Source organism: Trachinotus anak, unplaced genomic scaffold (genome assembly GCF_046630095.1).
Source record: "Trachinotus anak isolate AG129_WGS33_773 ecotype Australia unplaced genomic scaffold, CSIRO_AGI_Tana_v1 ptg000010l, whole genome shotgun sequence".
Taxonomy (NCBI): domain Eukaryota; kingdom Metazoa; phylum Chordata; class Actinopteri; order Carangiformes; family Carangidae; genus Trachinotus; species Trachinotus anak.
The window spans coordinates 24,986,625-25,009,321 of NW_027273861.1; the positions used below are offsets into that span (position 1 = coordinate 24,986,625).

The window sequence follows — 22,697 nt, forward strand, 5'->3', positions numbered from 1 at the left end:
GGGAACACACTCAGATGCAGATAACAGCCGAGCGGCCCATTTCAACCTTGCATTATAATGGACCGAGCTGCATGTGTCGCCTCTCGCAGCCCATTACGCACAAGATGAATCTTATGTAAGGTTGCCGGGGCCGGCATAATGAGAGCACAGGGGCTCCGCTCCTCCATTTATTATCAAATGACTAAAACAAAATAATAAGGCTTGATCTATTCACTTTCAATTATGATTTAATCTAGAGACAGGCATTTAAATTAAATTATTTCAGGTGTATGTACTTGATCTATCTTTAATTATTGGGCTTGTCTGGTTTGAAGATCCAGACAGGCAGGTCTGGGGCTGTTGTGACTGAAAACCTCAGTTTATTTCAGATCTTTTGAGCCGACTTCCTGTTGTTTGGTAATAAATATATTTTAAAGAATATTTTTAGCATTTCTCATATCTGTGCTAGAATTTCTAAAAACAGCCACCACCACCACCACCACCCCCCCTGTTCCTGCTCTAGGCCTTCACTTTGAGAAACCCCCTGTCTTTGGCTTGTGGAGTTGCTTGTAGTTCCTCCTCTGTCCAGTAGGCGGCGCTGGTGTCACGCAGCAGGACGTCTTGCCCTCAGATGGAGATTTCAGGGAAAAAAGCAAAACAAGTGGCACCCACACTCCCAACCTCCAAAAAAAAAAAAAAAAAAATGAAGAAGAAAAAAAAAACTTTAGCAGTTTCTGACATTAAAGCGGTATGAGTGAATTATATGGCTGTAAAGTGTGTGATGCCGGTGTCATATCAGAATAATCGCAGTCTGGTGGGTTTGATCCATAATAAAGTGAAGCAGGTGGAGGCCGCTTTCCATTCACACTAATTGGCTGACACGCTTGTTCAGGCTTATATGAATGAGCTGCGCCTTTTGTGCAAACACACTTTATCTTAAAATATTCCTCACCTTTATTTCTCCTCCTCCTCCCCGTGTCCTCGGTAGGCCGTCGTACCCCCCCACCACCACCACCACCACCACACCACCCTCCCCTTAACTACAAAGCCCTAACAACAACAGCAGCACTGTGGCGGTGGAAGTGGAGTGGAGTTGGGTCTTTGTCCGGACAGATGTAGCGACAACATCCCAAACAAAAACCGCTTATTTGTGCTGAGATGAGCCCGTCTGCCTTCTGTGTGTTGGCATTCAACTTCACTAAACAAAAGGACTAGGGGAAACATCTTGGATTACCTTTCCTCTTTTCAACGCTAAAAACCAGCCGTGGCTTCCCCCCCCACACACACACACCCCCACCCCTCCCCACTCACTCACACACATTCACACACACACCACCGCCATTCAGTGCTTTGAGTTAACTAACAAAGTTTATTGAAGTGTTGTTATGTTATTGGGGCCGTAAGTGGAGGAATTAGTGACTTTTTGATTTTGAACAACAGAGGCGTCGTGGGCCGTGACTTCGTGTCAGAATGAGGCTGTTTGCACCTTCAGAATAAGACTTAACGCCACCAGTTGAGTTGTCTCATTTATTTAACATTTTAACAACTTTGATTTGATTTTAAACATGTTGCACTTTGATTTTTCTTTCTTTTTTTTTCTAGAAATCAGGCTCCGAATTTTTAACAAAAACACTGAGCAAAACATGAATGAATTGACTCACTTATTAGAAATTCTTAGGTAGGCTACATATATATATATATATATATATATATATATATATATTTGCATTTATTGGGAAACTTTTTTTTTGGTCTCATTTTAGGCACAGAGTTTGCAAGACAACACAGACTAATGTGACAGCCAGCAAGCTTTTGTCAGCCCCTTTCCTCTGTTTAATGCTAGAAAATGTTCATCAAGTGCCACAATGTTCCCAGAGAAATGTCTCCATAAGCCTGGAAATAGTAAATATGTACTCTGTATTGGCTCATATGGGCAGGTTGTGCGTGTATGCGTGTGTGTTTCGGGGCAGGGCAGACCCCGCCCCTTTATGCTAATTAAGGTCTCCCATTGGTGTGTCAGGGGAGCAGGCCGGCTCTGATTGGCCAGGTCGAAGCCATTTATTCGCTGACAGCCCCGTCACATGAATGGTTGTCTATTAACTTGTTCAAAAACTATCTGGAGTTGTCAAGGCTCAGACGGACAGAGGCGAAAAAGTACAGTTTGTTAATGCTTTTTCGGAGAAGCGACGGGAGAAGTTTTGTGGACACAACATAGCAGGGACCTATTGGGAGAAGGCTCTCTGTCTCACACACACTCACACACACGCTCTGACACACACCCACTGAGAGGGAGAGAGAGAGGGAGAGAGAGAGAGGGTGAGAGTGTGTGGAGACGCGGCTTGGTGCTCGTTGTTGTTTTTTTTTTTTTGTCCAGTGAAAAAGTTGCAGAGAAAAATCGACAGGTAACTTTTCGCAGCTGCCCTGCGCTCCTCACTGTCCTGCCTCTGGCTTGTGGAGTTTGTCTCCGTGTTTTTTCCTCTGCTCGGGAGCTCCAACTAAAAAGCTGTTCCTGATGTATAACATGATGGAGACTGAACTGAAGCCCCCAGCTCCCCAGACCAACACGGGGGGCACGGGCAACACCAACACGTCCGGCACCGGCGCCAACCAGAAAAACAGTCCGGAGCGGGTCAAGAGACCCATGAACGCGTTCATGGTGTGGTCCCGGGGCCAGAGGCGGAAGATGGCCCAAGAAAATCCCAAAATGCACAACTCGGAGATTAGCAAGAGGCTGGGCGCGGAGTGGAAACTTCTGTCGGAGAGCGAGAAGAGACCTTTCATCGACGAAGCCAAGAGGCTGCGGGCCCTGCACATGAAGGAGCATCCGGATTACAAATACCGGCCCCGGCGGAAAACCAAGACCCTCATGAAGAAGGACAAGTACACCTTGCCCGGCGGGCTGCTGGCTCCGGGAGGAAACGGGATGGGAGCTGGGGTCGGTGTCGGGGTGGGCGCCGGGCTGGGCGGTGGGGTGAACCAGCGGATGGACAGCTACGCCGCGCACATGAACGGCTGGACCAACGGCGGCTACGGTATGATGCAGGACCAGCTGAGCTACCAGCACCCCGGGCTGAACGCGCACAACCCGAGCCAGATGCAGTCCATGCACCGCTACGACATGAGCGCCCTGCAGTACAACACCATGACCAGCTCCCAGAGTTACATGAACGGCTCCCCGACATACTCCATGTCCTACTCCCAGCAAACCACGCCGGGGATGACCGCCCTGGGCTCCATGGGGCCCTCCTCGGTGGTGAAGTCCGAGTCCAGCAGCTCCAGCCCGCCCGTCGTCACCTCGTCGTCCCACCGGGCCGCCCCGGGCTGCCAAAGCGGAGACCTGAGGGACATGATCAGCATGTACCTGCCCGGGGCGGAGGTGAGTGAGCAGACCGCCCAGACCAGGCTACACATGTCCGGGCACTACCAGAGCACCGTGCCCGGGACTACGATCAACGGCACGCTGCCGTTAACACACATGTAAGAGACACAAAGCAAAGAGAGAGAAAAGAACTTTTATAAGAGAAACTGTGGACTACTTAACGTTGGACTATTTTTGTACAGAAAAATTTCGGGGTGGGAAAAGTTGTATAGAAGTCTCCAGGAAAAGGACACACGACTCTTTTTTTCTTTCATTTTATTCTAAGGAAGCTCTAGAGGAAACGGTAGGAGATCCCCTCTTCACTGGTGGATGAAGTTTGGAAGACTAGAAAGTGGGAGTCGCAATCAAATGTTTTATTATTGCAATCACCTTTTGTACAGTATTTATCAAAGAAACATTACAATCAGATGAAATTGTTTGTTAAACTGCAAGAGGTTGCATTTTTCTTTTCTTTTTTTTTATACAAAGCAACGCCAGTTCTGCAGAAAATATTAAACGTGAAAAATGGCAGAACTGGATTATATGGGAGCGATCAGTTATGCTCCTTTATTACTGCAAACAGTGGAAAGAAAAGGGACATAAAACGAAGCAGGTAATACTGTTTGTTTTTTTTTTCATTTAAGGTCAATGTTACTAAACATTTTAATTTCTTAAAAAAAAAAAAAAGATAAGACACTTTTTCTCTCATACAGCTTAAAATCTAGGTTGTTAATTTATATTTCCGTCTCCCACTTTTCATCTGTTAGAGGTATGACGCTTGTGCTCTTTATTTTCTAATTGATTTGTACAATTTCTGTATATTTACTGTGATATTTTAAGTTTTTATTTCAAAATTCATTCCCGTAGTTGTATTTTAAAAATTGTGGCCTGTACGCAGAAGCCAACCACTCCATGTATATATATACCGGAACTAATACCATCCTTATAACAGTTACAGTTTCAGCTGAGTATATTTTTTTTCAATATGCAGTTTGAAATGAATAAATTTTGGAAATTTGGATACTTGAAATTGTATGAGTTTTGATTTTATTTCTCTCAAGTCATGTTGTGTGTACAGGCAGTCATCACATGTTGAGTTGTCATCTGTCTGTCTGCACCTGTGTTCATTCTTTAATTCAACACTGACTCTTTACAATTTTTTTTAAATATTAATGCAAAGTTTCAGACTTTTATACAATTATACATTTGGGGGAATTTGTCTCTTTAAACTTTCCTGATCAAATCCTTCAGCTTGTGCGTCGTGGTTAACCACGTTTCTATTTTCTAGTGCCTGCGGATGGCCCCATCAAGCCAAAGTTTGTTGCCTGTTTCCTAAAAAGGGGGAAGATTTTTCCATCAAAATGTCCAACATCCCCAGGTATAGACTGACATTTCTCCTCTTCTATAATCAATTAAAAAAGCAACATTGCTGTTGTGGCCCAGATTACATTTTTAAAAATCAGTTTTCCTTTTTACCTAATTAAAAATGCATTATATATTATTAGCAGTCTTACTGTTAGTATTTTGGGCCTGCTTTTGAATGGGACGGGGACAGAGGGAGGAACAAACAGATTCATTACCTCATTCAGTTATTTCAGATTTGTGAACACTGACGGGAGAATTAATGACATCGGTGGGTTTTTATTTTCTAATGACACTTGACTGTGACAGCAGTGCATGTGGATGTTTCTGAGTATTTACAGCAGCCTAACACGATGAGCTCAGGCCTCTCTCCTTGCTCTAACATTTCCTCCTGTTGTTTGGTTTTATCTAATAAGTTGTGTTTTTTTTTTCTCTGCTATCTGCTCCGCCAAATCACGGGCGCTGGTTTATCAGCCTCAATGTTCAATTAGGTCTAAATTGAAGGTGAGCCCTCTTGAAAGGAGCCAGGCGTGCGGGGACCAGTCGGGGATGCTTTTTCTCCCGCGATGTAATAACTCCACGCAGAGTCTGGAGTGTGGCCGTTTTAATTTCATGTTTCATCAGACGGGCCCCGCTGCTTCCCGTTAACCCCGGTTCTCACGGTTCAAGCTCCCCGGTGTCTCTCGGTGCTCGCTCTCCTGCCTTTGAACAACACAGGACCGGTTCCAAAAATGTTCCCATGCATCTCTCTGCCAGCCAGGCCGCCCCCCCCACCCCACCCCCACCCCCCTCTTATAATAATAATCCTTATGATGAGCTAACAGCTCGCTCTGAATTTAACTAACGGTTTTAAATCTGGGGGGAGTGTGTGTGTGTGTGTGTGTGTGTGTGTGTGTGTGTGTGTACAGAGAGATAGATTAGGGCCGTTGTGTCTTGCAGGCTGGGTCCCGGGGGAGCGGAGCTCACATTAACCGGTGGATGAATATTTGAAGAGGCCCCTCGGTATTTATCCGTTCTCTCTCTCTCTCTCTCTCTCTCTCTCTCTCTCTCTCCCCCCTCCCCCCCTCAGCCGGACATTCAGGAGGTCAAGGGATCGTTGGTTGCTCCATTAATTATTGATCCGAGAGTCTGAATTGGTTGTAATAGCCGAGAACTCCGGTGATAAACAAATTGTTTTTAAAAGGTCGGACGAGTATAGGCGCATTGAAGTCTCTCTCTCTCTCTTCCCATGAACACCGGGCCCCTGCAGGCCCCGGAGGCCCCGCGAAATTATTATTTTTTCCCGACTGCGCGCTGCAGCTTTGATGTGGTGGGAAAGGTTATTGAGTGGATGCAGAGAATAAAATGATGTATTTGAAGATCAAGTTATATTTTCTGTGGAGGATCATAAAAAGCGGAGGCTTATTTGTAACGCCTGTGAAGACGGGAGAGGACGCTTCACTGAAGGCCCAGGCTGCTTTTAAAAAACAAAACCAAAGCACTTCACACCGTCATCTCCTGTGTTTGATACTGACGCCTTTTCTCGGGACATTACATTTCTATTTCCATTGAAAGAGGAGCTTAAAATCGTAGCCCACGCTCCGCATTTTTCGTATTTTCTCTCTTACAAATAAAAATCAGTCCCTTCACATGTGAGTGAGGCCGAGTGGCCCAGCCGCAAACTAGGACACGGTAAATGTTCACTCAGAAAACACTGATATCGCGCTATCAGTAGAGAAATATTAGCCCCTGCGCTTTTCCTAAACGCCATTTAATCTCAGGCGCTTTGAGACGACCGGCGCTGCTCCGCGCACAGGGGCCCGGCGTGTCCGAAAGGCTCCGCCTCACACGGTGATAATGCGTGGACGGGGACTGAATCCACGGAAGTGACACTTTCTGTGGAGCTCGTCGGTTTGAAAGGAGAAAGAGCTGGAAGTTGTGATTGTTGCATCGGGAGGTGCTGCATCTGTGAGTGTGCAGCGCCGACCACCAGGTGTGTTCTGTGCGAGGCAGGTAGAAGCTGGGAGGCGCGGTGAAGGTGTTCCCATCCCTCCATCCCTCCATCCCTCCATCCCTCCATCCATCCCTCCACCCATCCCTCCATCCCTCCATCCCTCCATCCATCCCTCCATCCCTCCATCCCTCCATCCATCCCTCCATCCATCCCTCCATCCCTCCATCCATCCATCCATCCCTCCATCCCTCCATCCATCCCTCCATCCATCCATCCATCCATCCATCCATCCATCCATCCATCCATCTCCCCTTCTGCTGCTCGCGTGCAGAGTCTGGCTGTCGCAGCTCGAGGATATTTGGACTGCAACAGGTGGTAAGCGCGCGCCTCTGCTTTTTTTTTTTTTTTTTTTTTTTTTGCCCCCGGTTAAAAAAAAAAGAGAGAGAGAGAGAGAAAAGCTCCCAGATGTTATCTATGATAACCTGGCGTGTGTGTGTGTGTGTGTGTGTGTGTCTACAGCCCGGGCCTCTAGCTTTCAAGTGGCCTTTATCACAATATTGAAGTGTCTCATTACGTGTGTGTGTGTGTGTGTGTGTGTGAAAATGATTGAAATTGTAGGTGAGAAAAAGTGAGGCTGGTGTTCCACATGTTATATCACAGTTAAATATGTACCGTTTGATTTGAGTCGCCATTCAAGAAACAAGGTTCACAGAGTTCACCAGGGCCTCAGATAAAAAGTGAGGAAGTAAAGAAATAAAAAACAAAAATCAATAAAATCGATGATTTAAATGAATAGGAATGAAACTCTCGGTCCACAGTGTGAGGACATGCTGAGGTGTGTCGGTCCACGGCCTGTACTGGCCGCTTTCCAGATCTTGTGTTTGTTGTTGAGATTATATGATTTTTAAAATTAGGTCAAATGACCCCCCTCACCCACGCACACACACACACACACACACACACACACACACACACACACACACACACCAAACAAAACGAGCTTAGTGGCCCTGTAATCCTACGAGAGCCACTTTCCTTTTTCACCACGTTGCGGATAATGAGGAGGAGGGGGCATGACGTCACCCACAGATGAAGCGCTGGTCCTTATATGTGTTTCCGCTGGATACTAAACTTCAGTAAACTATATATTATTATTTTTTTATAGCCATGAAGTAGGCTTATACAGCTCCAAACATAAAGACGCAGATGTTTTGCTCTAGTCTGCTGATCTCTGATAGGCCTGTTGGGTGAAATGAGTTTGGCCTATTTATTTACCTCCATTATAATAACATCACGTAGCCTATAAACTTTTATATTTTCAAAACTTTTAATTCAGCTTTTTCAATTCCGTTCAATCCTTGTTTCCAATCTCCACTGCCAAAGTTTAAAACACAGGATTGTAGCCTTTCATGTCCCTTATTGACTGATGGCTCTTTAAACAGAAAGACTGATGACAATAAATCATTTAATAATTTCTCTGAAGCAGTTACAGTTTATTTATTTATTTAACCTGTGAGTTAGGTCTGTGTTTTAGGCCCATTGGCATAAATATGGCAAACAATTTCTTTCATGTTGTTTTGCACATTTTTCCATTATGTGCCTAAAGGCCATTTCTGATTGTAAAGTGGCCTATGTAAGTTACTATAATGTGCCTGATGGATGTGGACTCATGAGAGTGGGCTGTAAGTTAAAGGTGAAAAAGTTAGTAAGGTGAATGTTGTTGTAGAAATGGTGCTGAATTTTTTTAAAATGTGAAAACTTCTACAAATAATCACCCTCAGTGTTTATGCTCTTCTTCTCTTCTTGTGTCGTTATTATTCTGCTGCCCAGAAGTTTTTTTAAGGCTCCCCGACATCTCTGCCTCCATCACACAGAAAGACTGCAAGAATGGTTGAATAGCAAAACTGTCAGAGCTGAGAGCTGTCGTGTGTTTCGGCTGTGTGTGTGTGTGTTGTAGTGTGTGTGTGTGTGTGTATGTGTGTTTCAATGTGTGTGTGTGTGTGTGTGTGTGTGGAGCCTAGAGGGACTGAATGGCAGCCAGTAGCCTGCTGATCTAGCGCAGGTGCAGAGAAGGGAAGCGGGCGGTGTGTGTGTGTGTGGAGGGGGTTTCTCTCTCTCCCTCTCTCCCTCTCTCTCTCTCTCTCTCTCTCACACACACGCACACACACACTAACACGCACACACACACTCACTTCCATTGAATAGGACCACACACTGACACAGACCAGCATGCCATCAGCCTCGCGCTGCTCTTTGCTTGCATTCTCAGAGGCTCGAGGCCTCTGCGACACCCCCCACCTCCCGGACCACCACCACCACCACCACCACCACCCTCCACCTCGTCCCTCCTCCTCCCTCCTCCTCCCCCCACCACGTCACCAGCAGCTCGGCCTTCGTTTATCATCTCTGCTCATTGATGCTGACAGCTTTATAGAGCACCATCATTAAAGGAATGCAGCAGATCACAACTCTGGACAAACCAAAACCAACCAACAGTTTTGTTACTCTTTGTTTTTAATATAACTGTAGCTCACTGACGGACACGGGGGGTATAATAAAATACATTCAGCTTACTCACACACTGTGGCTGTAAGTTTACCATGTTACCATGATATATAAATTTGTGACGGCCAGGCCTATAGGCTCGAAATGAAATGCAACATAAGTAGACTCATCTCCCCCTGCAGCAGCTACAACATGAAAGTGCAGGTTAGAACAATTTTTAGCCTGTTTAGCTACCTCCATGCTTTTATCTAACTTTTTTGTGGATTCACGCATCATTACTGACTGTAGCTTTGTGTCATGTCTGATAACTGTGGTCCTTGGCTTTTATTATTATAAAATACCCATAGAAATGTGTGTTTCACACTAGATGTGGCTGTATGAAACTCCTGCACTTCCTGTAGCGTGTTCACTGTTTTGGTTCCCAAACAACTGCTGATTAAAGTAAAAAATAAAAATGTCTTTTAGACAACATTGTAGTTTCATAAGGTCATAGCTGGTCTGTGTGGTGTGATGATCGGTGCTTCTCAGGTGTCCTGAGATAAAGATGACTTTTAGCCTGAGTATAGATTCTATTAGAGGTTATGGATGAAGGCAGAGTTTTCCCTTCTCTAATAACATATGTCTGCTCTGCTTCTAGAGGAGATTAGCACAGGCCAGGAGAAAGTGCAAATCAGGGGAGAAGGAGGAGAGACAGAGGGATGGAGAGGGAGGGTGGGGGGTGTAAAGGGGGATTTTTCTCCCAGAAGAGCCAATAAACAACAATATAAGACCTTTTGTACTGTAGTCTGCCAGGGAAATCCTTCTGCTGTGCACTAAAACTGATCTGAGCTGTGCCATAACAAGAACGGGGTCGTTAATAAATCAGACAAGCTCATTATTCAAAATCTGCTAATTTTTTTTACCTATATTATTTCTCATTTAGACCACTTAGTTTGCTTCTTATTGAATTATAAACGCCAAAAGTTCAGTTTTTCATAATAAATTTCAATCTGAGACCCCATATCATATTTTTTCATTCATATAAAAAAAGTCTAATTATAGGCTGTTTATTTCATTTTTGTTGTTGTTTTTGTTTTGTTATGTGTCTGCCAGTATCTGAGTGTTTATCCTAAATATTGAGATTGAAAACCATTACGTTTATTAGGGCAATTAAAGTCACTGCTACAATGGCACAGTGTTATTTCAACGTACAGATTAATTTTCCCTATAGGCCTAGTCAAAAAAAAAAAAAAAAAAGGAAAATGAAAGTGTCAATATGCACATTGTCTTATAACTAATTCGAGTTAATACAGCCATAATGACAGTATAACGGCGCGCTAATTGGCCTTTTTTCCTTCACAACAATGCGACCAGATCAGCATCTCTTTATTATTTAATAACGTCAAACGCTTGGCTGGCTGTGCTGGCTGCTGAGCCTGCTGGCTGCTGTTGGGAAGAGGACAATGCGGCTCCAATTCACGGGATTCACTCATGAGCTATATGGTCAGAGGCAGGAGAGGGACACAGGCTTTTTATGGAGCTGCCAGAAATGCGAACAGATTGAGTGTGAAAAAGCACCGAGGGGCCTTTTTTATCAGGTTTAAATAAACCGACTTTAGATTAAATCAAAAGTAAAGGCAGTTTTCAACAACCTAAGCATTTTTATTGATTATTTCGTTTTCTTGTGTCCTGTATGATATTTTCTGCTGCTCAGCCCGTTCCGGCAGCTTGAAGCAACAGGTGACTGTGTGGGACCGGCCCGTCACGCAGCTACAAGTGAAAGTGCTGCTGCATGGTCTGCTGGTCTTTTGTTGTCCGGAAATTTGGAGACTGTGTTTACCGATGCCCCTCCTCAGGCCTGGAGAGGAGGGTAAAAGGGCGGATGGGGGGGGGGGGGGGGCAAAGGCGGGGGTAGCTATAATCTGGAGATCCAGTGCAAGCAAAATGAGCAGGATCAAATCCATCACCTTCCTGATGTAGATTTTCAGGAAAATCAGTGCAACTTTTGGATAAAAATAAGGCCTGAAAATAGCAGGAATCTGTCTGAAATCATTGCAAATTTGACACCGCAATAACACAGAAAATAAAAATGACTTGTTTATAATATTTTTGGTCGGAAAACCCAGACCACAGAGACGAGAACAGAATATTCCTGAGTTTTTTCTTTACACTTCGAAGCAACAATCCCCCCCCCCCTCCATGCAGCACGTCGCTGGTCTGGAACAATATCAGCGGGTTCTCCGGCTGACTGCCACCCATGGCCGGCTCCAGCAGCCTGGCAGACCGGGGGGGGGGGATGCCTGGTAGAGGCACAGAAAGAGGCGATCATTGCTACGCTGTCTAAAATGTTGCAGTAACTGGGTTTTCCCCACTAACACACGCACACACACACACACGCACACGCACACACACACGTCGGTTGCAGATTTGGACCCGTTGGCTGAGGCCCGGCAGCCGGCTCTGGCCCACAGCTTCGATTTGTTTCGGCAGCGTCACTTGTTGAATCAGGGTGATCTGAAAACTGAGGTCTCCGTGTCTTTGTGTGTGGAATCAGCGTTTCTTGTTGCTGAGCGTTTACTGTCTTACATGTGGAGGAAACACTGATACTGAAGCAGAGCTGTGAGAGTTTTCTTTTTATGAGCTGTTGAAAATGAAACAGCTGATCGATTTCACGGGAAATATATGTCGGAAGAATTCAGATTTCTCTTTTTCATCCCTCGATTGTATTTTCTGCACACATGCTGCTTGTCTACGCCCTTTGCGATAATAAAGGTGTGATTGAATGTGCGTATTTGTGGTGGCACGGCTGAACTGGAGGCAGTTTGTAGGCATTCAGAGATTCCTTGATAGAGAAGGCTGTTGAGCTGATGGGACTGAATCATCATTAACAAGCCAACAGACACAGGAACCCCCCTCCTCTGGTCTCATTTCCCAGCATAGACACTAACCTCTTTCACTCTGTCATCAGCCTGACTCTCTCTCCCTCTCTCTCTCTCTCTCTCTCTCTCTCTCTCTCTCCCTCCACCGACTCCAGCGCACAACAGCACAGTCCATTGTTCGCGGGCCTCCCTCCCTCTGCCTGGCCCCCCGACCCAACTGTTGACCAACAACTCCACTCGCACATTAAACGGGGAGGGGGGAAGGCGGGGGGTTGTCCTATTTTAGAATATGACACATCCAGAAATGCGTTACTGAGAAAAAAAAAGCGGGTTCAGAGGTGTGGCTCTCAGCATTTTATTCGACCACAGGGGAAAAAAAATCTCACAGTTCACATGTTTAAAGATCTGAAATCGATTTAAAATGAATAATTCGAGACAAAATATTAAATTTGAAATAAAATATAGAGCAACAAGTTGGCTATGTCAAGGGAGTAAATAAAAACAGCGATTTTCAACAGGCCTGTGGCGACAGTGGCTGATAACAGTGGGTGAACACTGAAGCAGCAGCCTGTGCTGTGTGCGCTGCTTTTCAGAATAAAAGCTTTAGAAATGGTGTGCAGCAGTGGAAAAAAATGGTGTGTGTGGGGTGTGAGTGTGTGTGTGTGTGTGGGGGGGGGGGGGGGGTATCCACAGCCAGCGTGCCTTTCCAGCCCTCGGGGATAAGCCTTCTGAATGGATGCTTGAGAAACTGGAAGTGTGTTTGTGAGAGTGTCTATCTATCTATCTATCTATCTATCTATCTATCTATCTATCTATCTATCTATCTATCTATCTATCTATCTATCTATCTATCTATCTAATATTTTGAATTGAAACATATTAAAATTAAAAAGGTCATATACTGTGATGCTCATGAATCTGCTACAAATGAGATTAAGGAGACTGTGGGATTGTTAAACTAAACAGTAGTGAGGGGTTGTATGTTGACCTTTGTGTTTGGTTAACATTGGCTTTACTCAACTCTGCCGATTGCTGTATTTTTAAAATAATAATATTAATAATAGTTGCAACATCAACCCATTTTTTTCCCCTCTGACCTTATTAAAACTCAGTATACAGAAAACTATAGAAATAATAGCCCAGTCCTTTCCTTTGTATCAAACTGAGCTTCGGAAGTTTTGATAAAGGTTGGAAAGTAAGAAAATTCACATAAAAGATTCATCGGTTCAAAATTATGTTTATGAGCAATTTTCACAAAATTAGAAAAAGTAATGAAATTTCAAATGGATAAAACAATATAAAGTATGTTGTTTGAGCTGTTAAAGAGGGCCGGAGGTCTCAGGAGCCAGAACAGATTGTTAGGGTTTGACCAAAAACCTGGATAACATCAATATGTTCTCATAGAGGTGGTCTCTTTATGGACTGTTACCAAAATTAAAACACTTGTAGAATACTTTAAAAAGTTTAAACTGTTATGTAACTTCACTGTCATCTTCATAACAGGATTTAAGAATATACTTTACAAACTATATACAGACTTTGAACTAATGATGCTGATATGTTAATTAAACAATTAAGGCCATTAAAACTTAGATGATACAGTGTGTGTGTGTGTGTGTGTGTGTGTGTGTGTGTGTGTGTGTGTGTGTGTTTTAGCAGATTTCCGGGAAAGGTGTTAATGTGTTTTAAGGATGGGCTTACGTTACAACGTACGAGATTGTTCAAAGGCTTTGTCACTGACATCAATATGACAGCACTTCCAGCTTCACAGACACACACACACACACACACACACACACACACACACACACACACACAGACAGAGACAGAAGCTATACATATACAGTATATAGGCCAAGCTCCTCTTTCAGACAACACTCCCCACTTGTGTTTTCTCCACTTGTTTCCTCCTCTGCTCAGGAATCAGCACATCAGATAAATGCCTCCGTGCTCGCTGGATGAAAGCATCCTCTAAATGTCATTTGCCAAATGTTTTTGTGTCACGGGCCTCAGCAACAGACACATGCTGATGAATTTAGACCCTTCAGTACAGAGATACTGGGCTGTTACAACAAATCATGTTGACACACAGAACATCAGGCCAGATTACATTTCTCCAAGTGGAAATGCCATATCTCTTTCAGTGGTGAATTATTCATCTCACCCGTCAACCTTTGCTGGTTTGCTTACATTGTATTCTCCTTGTTGGCTAAATGAACTGCCCTTTCTAACAAGCTTTTTAAAACATTTTCACAGCGTGGATCGAAGGCGTCTTCAGACATAATGTGCTTGATGTGTCTTCACCACAAAATTGGAAAAGAAATACAACTGTGCAACCATCAGATTCAACCCCCTCTTTAATTCACCCTTGTTCACAAGAGCAAAAATAAATTCAGCTTAATATGAGTGAACTCTTTTCATATACATATGTACAGCTGAGTTGAAATTGACACTGATATCAGTAGCAGCCATCAAGAAGGAATTTCTGCTTCTTATTAACCATTTAACATTACGGCTCGTACACATTCTGTTTAGTGGCACTGTTAATCTTTAAGACAATAATAACGTCATAATAATTAACACTATAATGGAATCACACAGCTTGTCATCTTACAGATTATACTGCGTCTCTGGCACGGAGCTCATTTAACACTAAATATCTATACATCAGTTTGTTTTGACTGGTTCAGGCTGTGCTGTGACTGATACGAGTCAAACACTTCTGCTAAGTGATGTAATCGTGTGTTAATATATAATCTGCTCCTCATCCATCGGCTGCGTTCCCGAGATGCGGTTACAGGATGTTCACAGCTGAGCCGTGTTTGGTTTAAATATTATCTGCTAAAAAATGAAAACACTGTGCGGACCCTTCCATCTTAACATTCCTGCATTTGTTCAGATCCGACTGGATGAGGAGCAATTTTCTTTTATCATGCGTAAAAGAAAGGAAAAAAAAAGAAACCTCGTTCCCAGTCGATCGGGTGGACTGTAGTGTAGATTTCGATTGATTGCATCAGTCACTATCAGGCTATTCTGGAGCTGGTGACTCTGAGGTCTCCCTCTCCCTCTCCCTCTCCAGTCTCTCTGACAGAAGCTGTTGTTGAATGGAAGAGTGGCCTCTTTCAGTGTGGGTGTCCCCTCGGGGCCAACTGGGAGAGATAATCAGACAGGACAGTTACAGACAGACAGACAGGCAGGCAGGCAGATGCAAGTTGTTTCTCCCTGACTCAGACCAAGACACATTTGGAAGAATTTTAAATGGGCATTTGTAATTTTCCCCCAGAAACTTTTTTTTTTAAAAGTAACAACCTTTTAATTTTTAAATTTTTGACGGTTAAACATTTTTTCTCCTCTTCTTCTTTCCCCCTTTAAAGTCGACCGTTAAGGTTGTAAATCCTGTCTGCAGTTTAATCAGAGCAGCACATTCTTTGCAAAAGCTTTATTATCATCTTGAGAGTTGACATAAACCATTAAAGCACCTTTTAGATCAGATCAGATTAGATTAGATTACAAAGAGTCTTGAAGGTTCCTATGAGGAAACATGCAGTACATTAAATAGGAGCAAATTTTCTATAATGTTAAATCTAAAAAACTATTACTGTAAATCAGTTCTAGACACAAGTAAGAATACTGTATCTGCCCATTATGAAAAGTTTTAGAATCACTGAAACCCTCAGACTGTAATTTGAAAGGGTTATCGGTATTCAGTTTTCATGCACATAAGCGTCCGTCCTACATGTATTTATAAGACACCACCGCTGCAGTGGTGAAACATGTCAGACATGAACAAAACTTCTTACATTAACTTAAGAGAGAACCTTGTTTCTTGGTCCGAATCCCCTCAGATAAAACCTGCCAAAATTAAGACTCAAACAAAACACATATATAGTTTATCATAATCTTCAAAAACAATCTTTTAATAATGAGAAAATGTTTTAACTTTGTCTTCAATCTCACGTAAATCACATGTCAAAGTCGTCTTTCTCTGCAAACCAGTGGTGATGTACCTGAGTGTAACTGTGCACACACAGATTACTGATATTTAGCTCTACACTGTAGCTCTTCATATAGAACCTCTCAGATCCCTTTTTAAAATATAGTTTAATTTCTCTTGTTGTCATTTTAACTTCTCACTTTTTCCTCAGTTTACGCTGAACAAGCTTCTTTTACTACAGTGTGAATCATAAAGCATCACTTCCCTTATAACAGAGGATATTCCCGAGGGAAGACCTACCCCACAGCTGTGATAAAGTGTCTATAGACTGAATTATTATCATGTGATATCAAATGTTGATAAAGAGAATTAAAACAGGGATTTTACACCTTGAAAAAAAAAATCTATTTTATCACCGCTTCAGTCTTGGATTTCAAGAGATTGCGTGATCATACCAAGCTTCATCTCTGGAAGTTTCCATCACAGCATTTCTGACTATGCCTGTGTGGGTGTGTGTGTGTGTGTATGAGAGTGAGGGAGGGAGGGAGGGAGGGAGGGAGGGAGAGAGAGAGGGACATGGCAATATAAAATATAGGCCAGCAAGAGGGGGAGAGGAGAAGGAGACAGGTCTGGCCTGGGCTGGGTTGGGCAGGTCAGTGCAGCAGCATTTGATTGTAAATAAGAGAGGAGTCAGTTCACACGCCGATCAAGTGACTGCCGGGAACAAGCGAGCCATTTGAATCAGGTGGCTATCTCCCTATCTGAGAGATCAGAGCCCTGTCACCCCCCGCTCCCCACCTGCCTCCTCCCCCCTCTGCTCTCGTCATTGTGTGTTGCGCAGTAAGGGACACGCACACACACACACACACACACACACATACACCCATGCACACAAGTGAAATGACATGTCCCTCCCTGCTGGCTATAAGGGCAGGCAGAGTGGCTGGATGAGATTTCACTGTCTCACGTTAGGAGAGGAGAGGAAAGTAAGGAAAGGAGAGGACGGGAGGAAAGAGGAGAGGAATAGCCCCCGCAGTGCTGTAACATCCTGAGACCCGTCCTGTCATTGGCTCTGTTGTCTGCCAGAGTCAATGCAAAAAACGCAAAATAAACAGATGCTTTTCAATCATTTTTTCTTTGGGATAAAAAAATTCCAATATTTTTATTCACAAGTTTCACTGCCATGAGTGAATTCTATATTCTATTGAATCCTATACTGTTCTCAAGGTTAAACAATTGTGCACAACTCTATTTAAGTCAACTGTCAAGACTCAAGGGTCTAATTTATCTTAAAGCTTTAGTCTTACCTTTAACAGCAGGGGAAATGGGTCTGCTCTTTTATTTTCACTGTTGATTAATGTCGTCTTTTAATTTATTGTTTAGTTTGTGAAATGTCAGAAAACCGTAAAATTAACATCACAATTTCCAAAGAGTACAAGAAACCTCAAGTATATTCAGTGTAAAATGATATAAAAGAGGAAATGTTTTGCTTTTTTACCTGATAGGAGACTTAAATCATTAACAATTAATCTACAAATCATTTTAGCACCAAATGAAAAAAGTGCTTCTTTTAATACATCATGAATTAATTCACACAACTAATACCCCCATTCAGTTTGACCATAACACTATAAGTAGACAGAGAGTGCCCTTCAATAGCCTGGTTGTAACAATAAAGGCCTATTAAAAGTGGATGAAATAAAACATGCAAGAAGACAGACACACACACACATACACACACACACACACACACACACACACACACACACACACACACACACACACACACACACACGCCTACATATGTTTTTATGTTGCGTCTTGACAATGACCCCCAGGGGAGACGATGATGTGTGACAGCTGCTGCCTGTTCATATTGATTAAATGACAGCCAGGATCACTTACCGATTTACCGACTGACGCAGCTCAAGCATGCGACGCAGCCCTGAGGGAGGGTTTAGGCCTGTTAGCCTGGACAGCCTGCAGTTTATGTTCACCGCCGCCGCTTTAATGTGAACATCATCTCTATCCCACTGCGACCCCGCAGGACGCACACTCGATTACTGTGTTCATTTTTGATGTCAGGACAATCAATACAAGAATTTCCATACAAAAGCTTACAACAGATTAAGTCGTCATGATACACAGTGTAGTAGGAATGATATTTGGATTTAAACAGGTATTAGTCCCCATGTTTGTGAACCAAATAAATGAGAAATTAGGCAAACTATATCATAACGAAGCTACTTAATAAGACCCAGGTTGTTAAAACAGCTGAAGACTTGTACATTTATAACCTATACAGAGGCTTTGGGAGGCTACCAGCACAACAGCAGAATTAAATTGTATGTTTAACAAAATATCAACGTACCACAGTGGAGAATATGACAGCTCAAAGCACAGCAGAAAAAATACATTCGAATAGTTCAGAACTGAGCAAAAAATGATGCCAAGGAAAGGAGAATATGAGAGGGAAAAAATAGGTTAAAACAAAACCGGATGAAATGTGACAAAATTTGTGTGAATAGAATGAAATGGACATAAAAAGAAACATCAAAATATAAGAAACTGGACTGAATGCAGCAGCAAAAATATGCAAGAACAAGAACAGGAGGTCAATGATTCCTACTCTCATAAAGGATTTCATTCAGCAAATTCAACGCAGGAAATTATGTTCAAAATGTCTTTTTATGAGGACGTGCTGTTGAAAAATGCGGAGCTCCACATAATAAAAACTGCACATGCTAACTTTTGATGTATTTGAATGAGGTGATAAGAAGGTACGTTTGGAAACAAGACATTAGGAAATTTGATTTGGAGGTTTTTAGCCCACCCAGGAGCAGCCTTTTTGGGTCTCTGTTTATTATTAATGGAGGTGAATATTTATAAAAGATTCTATTAACATCCTTCATTTTGAAAGCACAATTTTTATTCTGTTGAAATTGAGTTGGTTTGTACATCGTCAGTGCACAAATACAGCACAGGACTATTAATGCATTAATGATCATCACAGGATAACTGAGAAGTGGTCTGGCCTCGACATGAAAGGACGTGGCACAAAGAGTACAAGCTGGACACGTCAGGACATGACTTTACAGAATAGGACGAGTAAGATCATGAGATTACAGGACATGAAAGGACAGGACAAGAGCAGGACAAGACATGGCAGGACAGTATCTGACACATAAAGACAGTACAGGATGGATCAAGATCAGACAAGACAGAACACGAGAGGGACAGGACAAGAGAGATGTGAACTGGACTCAACAGGAAAAGACATGGCACAAAGAATACAAGCTGGACAAGTCAGAACTTGACTTTACAGAATAGGACATGACATGTGAGGACAAGACATGGCAGGACTTTGTGACAGATAAAGACGGTAGAATTGGACAAGACAGAAAATGAAGGACAGAACAGGATGAGATAAAACTTTACTTAGGTGGACATTGCAAGAAAAGAGACAGAGTGACACTTTAGGGCATGGGAGGGCTGGTTATGATAGGACAGGGCGGAAAAGGACAGGACAAGACAGGACTGGATTGGGAAGGACAGGAAAAGAACAAGCAGGATGAGATGGGACATTTCAGAAAAGGACAGAACAGAAGGTGAAAGATGAAGAAAGGACAGATGGATGTAGTTAAGACACATCAGGACACTGCAAAATAGGACAAAATGCAAATATAGGCCAGAACTATAAAACCAGGACATTATTTGACAGGAGATGAATGTTGGGACAGTCCAGGCCTGTGTAGGTCACTGCATAAAAGGACAGGACATGCTGCATTATGTGTCTATGTGTGGCGGTGCTGGGACAAGCGGGACGTTTGGCAACTTTAACTGCTGCCAACTGTCCCAGTACTGCTAGTTTCCGCTCTCTCTGCGTACGTAGGGGGCGTGGCCTTGGGAACAGGCCAGGTGAAGCTGTTGAACACAGATTAAAGCGGAGATTGATCAGTCGCTTCAGTCTTCAGGGCTGGTGAGTGACAGTTAGCCCGGGGACACAAACATGGAGACTATTGATCCTGAGTCACCTTCTATCTCTTAATTGCTCTTCTCAAGTCGACGCTGTCAAATATTCACAACTGCATAAACACACACAATGATGGCAGACCCTGTCTTTAACTCTGTCCGTCTTTGTTTCTGTCACTGTTCATGTCTCACTCGGTCTTGGAGACAGGACTCTTGCTGTGTGTGAATCTCTGTGAGCAGTAATGACCCCCGGGCCACGTTTTCTAACAGGCCTACAGGATATTTAGCAGCAAGGAAGGAGGTTTCTATGGCACTTGAAGGAAGCTGTTAACCATAAAATGTCATGTACTAAGTAGTTTACAGCTTGTGAAAAAGTGCAGCCTTGCCATAAATGGCAAAATGTGCACTCAAGGAAAATTGTAACACAAAGCTCCAACTCATCATGTGTAGTAAACCTTTTCTGCAAACTCTCAATTCAAAGTTTCCTCAAAGTGTCCTCTAGATAACAGCGTTGCAACAGGTTTATGCTCTGGTCATCGGCTGTAAATATTTGTGTTTTGTGTTTCTGATAAATTGTTGGTCTGTCGGTTTAGTGTGGTGGATAAATACTGCAGTATGGGCTGCACTGACTGGGACATGGTTGCTATGGAGAAAAAGACAAAGGTCAAAGGTGTCAATCACAGCTGTAGCAAATCCAAAATAAAATTGTCATTACAATCATAAACCGCAGCATACAGTTCTCCAGATTCTTCCGAAATGAGAGAATCAGTCATTTCAGGAAAACGACCAATAACAACAGATGTTTGTGGTGAAATGACAAAGACCTTGAGCAGATGTAACAATTGTGACTCTTTTCAAGCAGGAGAAAAAGGGAATCAGTGTGATGTTGTAACCTTGTCTGCTAGAAATTCACTTTATATACAGCTGATTTACAACAGCAAATGTGCTTTAAGTGCAACTGAATTATTGTCTTTGTTAGTGAGGAAGTGTTTGGCAAGTTTGGCAAAAATATATCAAACATTTGTTTTCTTGCAGCACAACATCCACTTGTAATGACTACATCTTTTTCCTGGTTATTTTTAGGCACTTGGTTAAGATTAGTGGAAGACTGCGGTCTTAATGCAGAAAAAGTTGACAGTGACACAAAACAACACAATTTACATGTGACCAAAACCATCTAACCACAGATGGGACTCTGGACGTGAACCCAGGAATCTGGTGTTACATGTGACTTGCCATCCATGCCAACCACCGCCTGGAGAATCTGTTGTCATTAATAAATCTAGTGCTTCATTTAGTGAGATCAGCGTTGTCTCTGAACCACCACTATGAGTGTGAGTGTATAGGTGACAGGATTGGTTGTTCACCTTCCTCATCAACACTCACAGTGAAAGTTGAGATCTTTTAACCACAAGCACGATCTCTCCCCAACCTCAACCAAGCAGTTATTGTTTTAACCAGGAGTACAAAACCACCCCAACCCCCCCGGGTTAAAAAAAGACCCAAACCACAATGTTTCCCCCACATTAACCAAGTAGTTATTTTAACCCACTGAGGTGCATCTTGGGTAGTTACAGTCATGGATGACTTCCACCCTTATGTTTTTATACACATGTACAAAGGGTTATCCCTTTATCAGATATTTTCTAACACAGCTCACACACACTTTTCTAGTGATTATACAACAGAAGAGTTTTACGTCCATCCAAACTTTGGATGTGCTCCAAGCGCCTGTCACTTAACATTGTCTCTGCAGAAAATGAACAGGGCTTTTACTTCTGGATGCCTGGATTCCCCCAGAATAACTTTTCCCACTTTGTCCCACTCTTATTTTTTTTAAGCCAGCAGCAGACAGGACACAATGTGTATTGAATAAAAGTTTAATGTATACTGTACGATGTTGAGGGAAACTGTGAAATATATCATCTACAAACAAACAAATGAGCACAAAAAGCCTCAGTGTGGCCGTGGATGATGGGAGGGGAAGTCTGTATTGGGAGCAGCGGCCTAATAAGGCTAAATACCAGACTGTGAATAATCTCCCAGTAAACTGTCTACTCATGAAAAACACAGAGATGCAACAGCAGCAACTCTCGCTTTCTGCCTGGCTGCCCTCCCTCTGCCCCCCCTCCTCTCTCTCTCTCTCTCTCTGTCTCTCTACCAGTCTCTCTTTCTCTCTCTCTCTGTCCACACCGTTCTCGCTCCCTCTCTTCTTTACTTTCTCGTTCCTCCTCTCCTCCTCCTCTTCACCCTCCTCCTCCTCGCTCCTCGTCTCGTCTCAGTAAGTAGGATAAGGCTTGGAGAGCTCTGTCGTCGTGGTAACTGCCAGAAGTATTCAGTTTGAAGTTTGAGGAGGTCAGTTTGCGGGTCAGAATAACCCCCCCCCCCCCAAACACACACACACACACACACACACACACACACACACACACACACACACACACAGGCCTTCGAGAGAGTAGGGGTGTTGAGGGGACCCCCATATGGGCCAGGGCCCTTATACATGAGGGGATGAGGAGGGGGAATGGATGTTTTTTGGAGGGGCAAGGGCCACTGCAAAGCCCTGCATCTAAAACAGTTGTGGTACCAGAACTTTTTTCAATTTCTGGGATTGAAATTAAGCTGATTATGAGCGATATCTGACTTGGATTTACTCTTTGTTATAATTGGATTTTTTTCAGCTCAGTTACTCTGGTGTTCATTTCCATCCTTTCAGTGTGATGATCAGCAAACTGAAACCTCAGTGGCTGCTGCCTTTATGCTCATATTCATGCTGTTTCGGAGTATCCAGTCTAT

The 22,697-nt window shown here is 43.2% G+C and overlaps 1 protein-coding gene and 1 long non-coding RNA gene across 3 annotated transcripts in view; both read left to right on the plus strand.

The window, feature by feature from the left end:
- The window catches only part of LOC139626150 (uncharacterized), an 84,298-nt gene that overhangs the window by 38,107 nt on the left and 23,494 nt on the right, over positions 1-22,697 (plus strand). The window lies entirely within an intron of this gene.
- On the plus strand, positions 1,920-4,367 carry sox2 (SRY-box transcription factor 2). Its single transcript, XM_071486382.1, has one exon. The coding sequence runs from the start codon at positions 2,492-2,494 to the stop codon at positions 3,458-3,460; it is 969 nt and encodes a 322-aa protein (XP_071342483.1). The 5' UTR covers positions 1,920-2,491; the 3' UTR covers positions 3,461-4,367.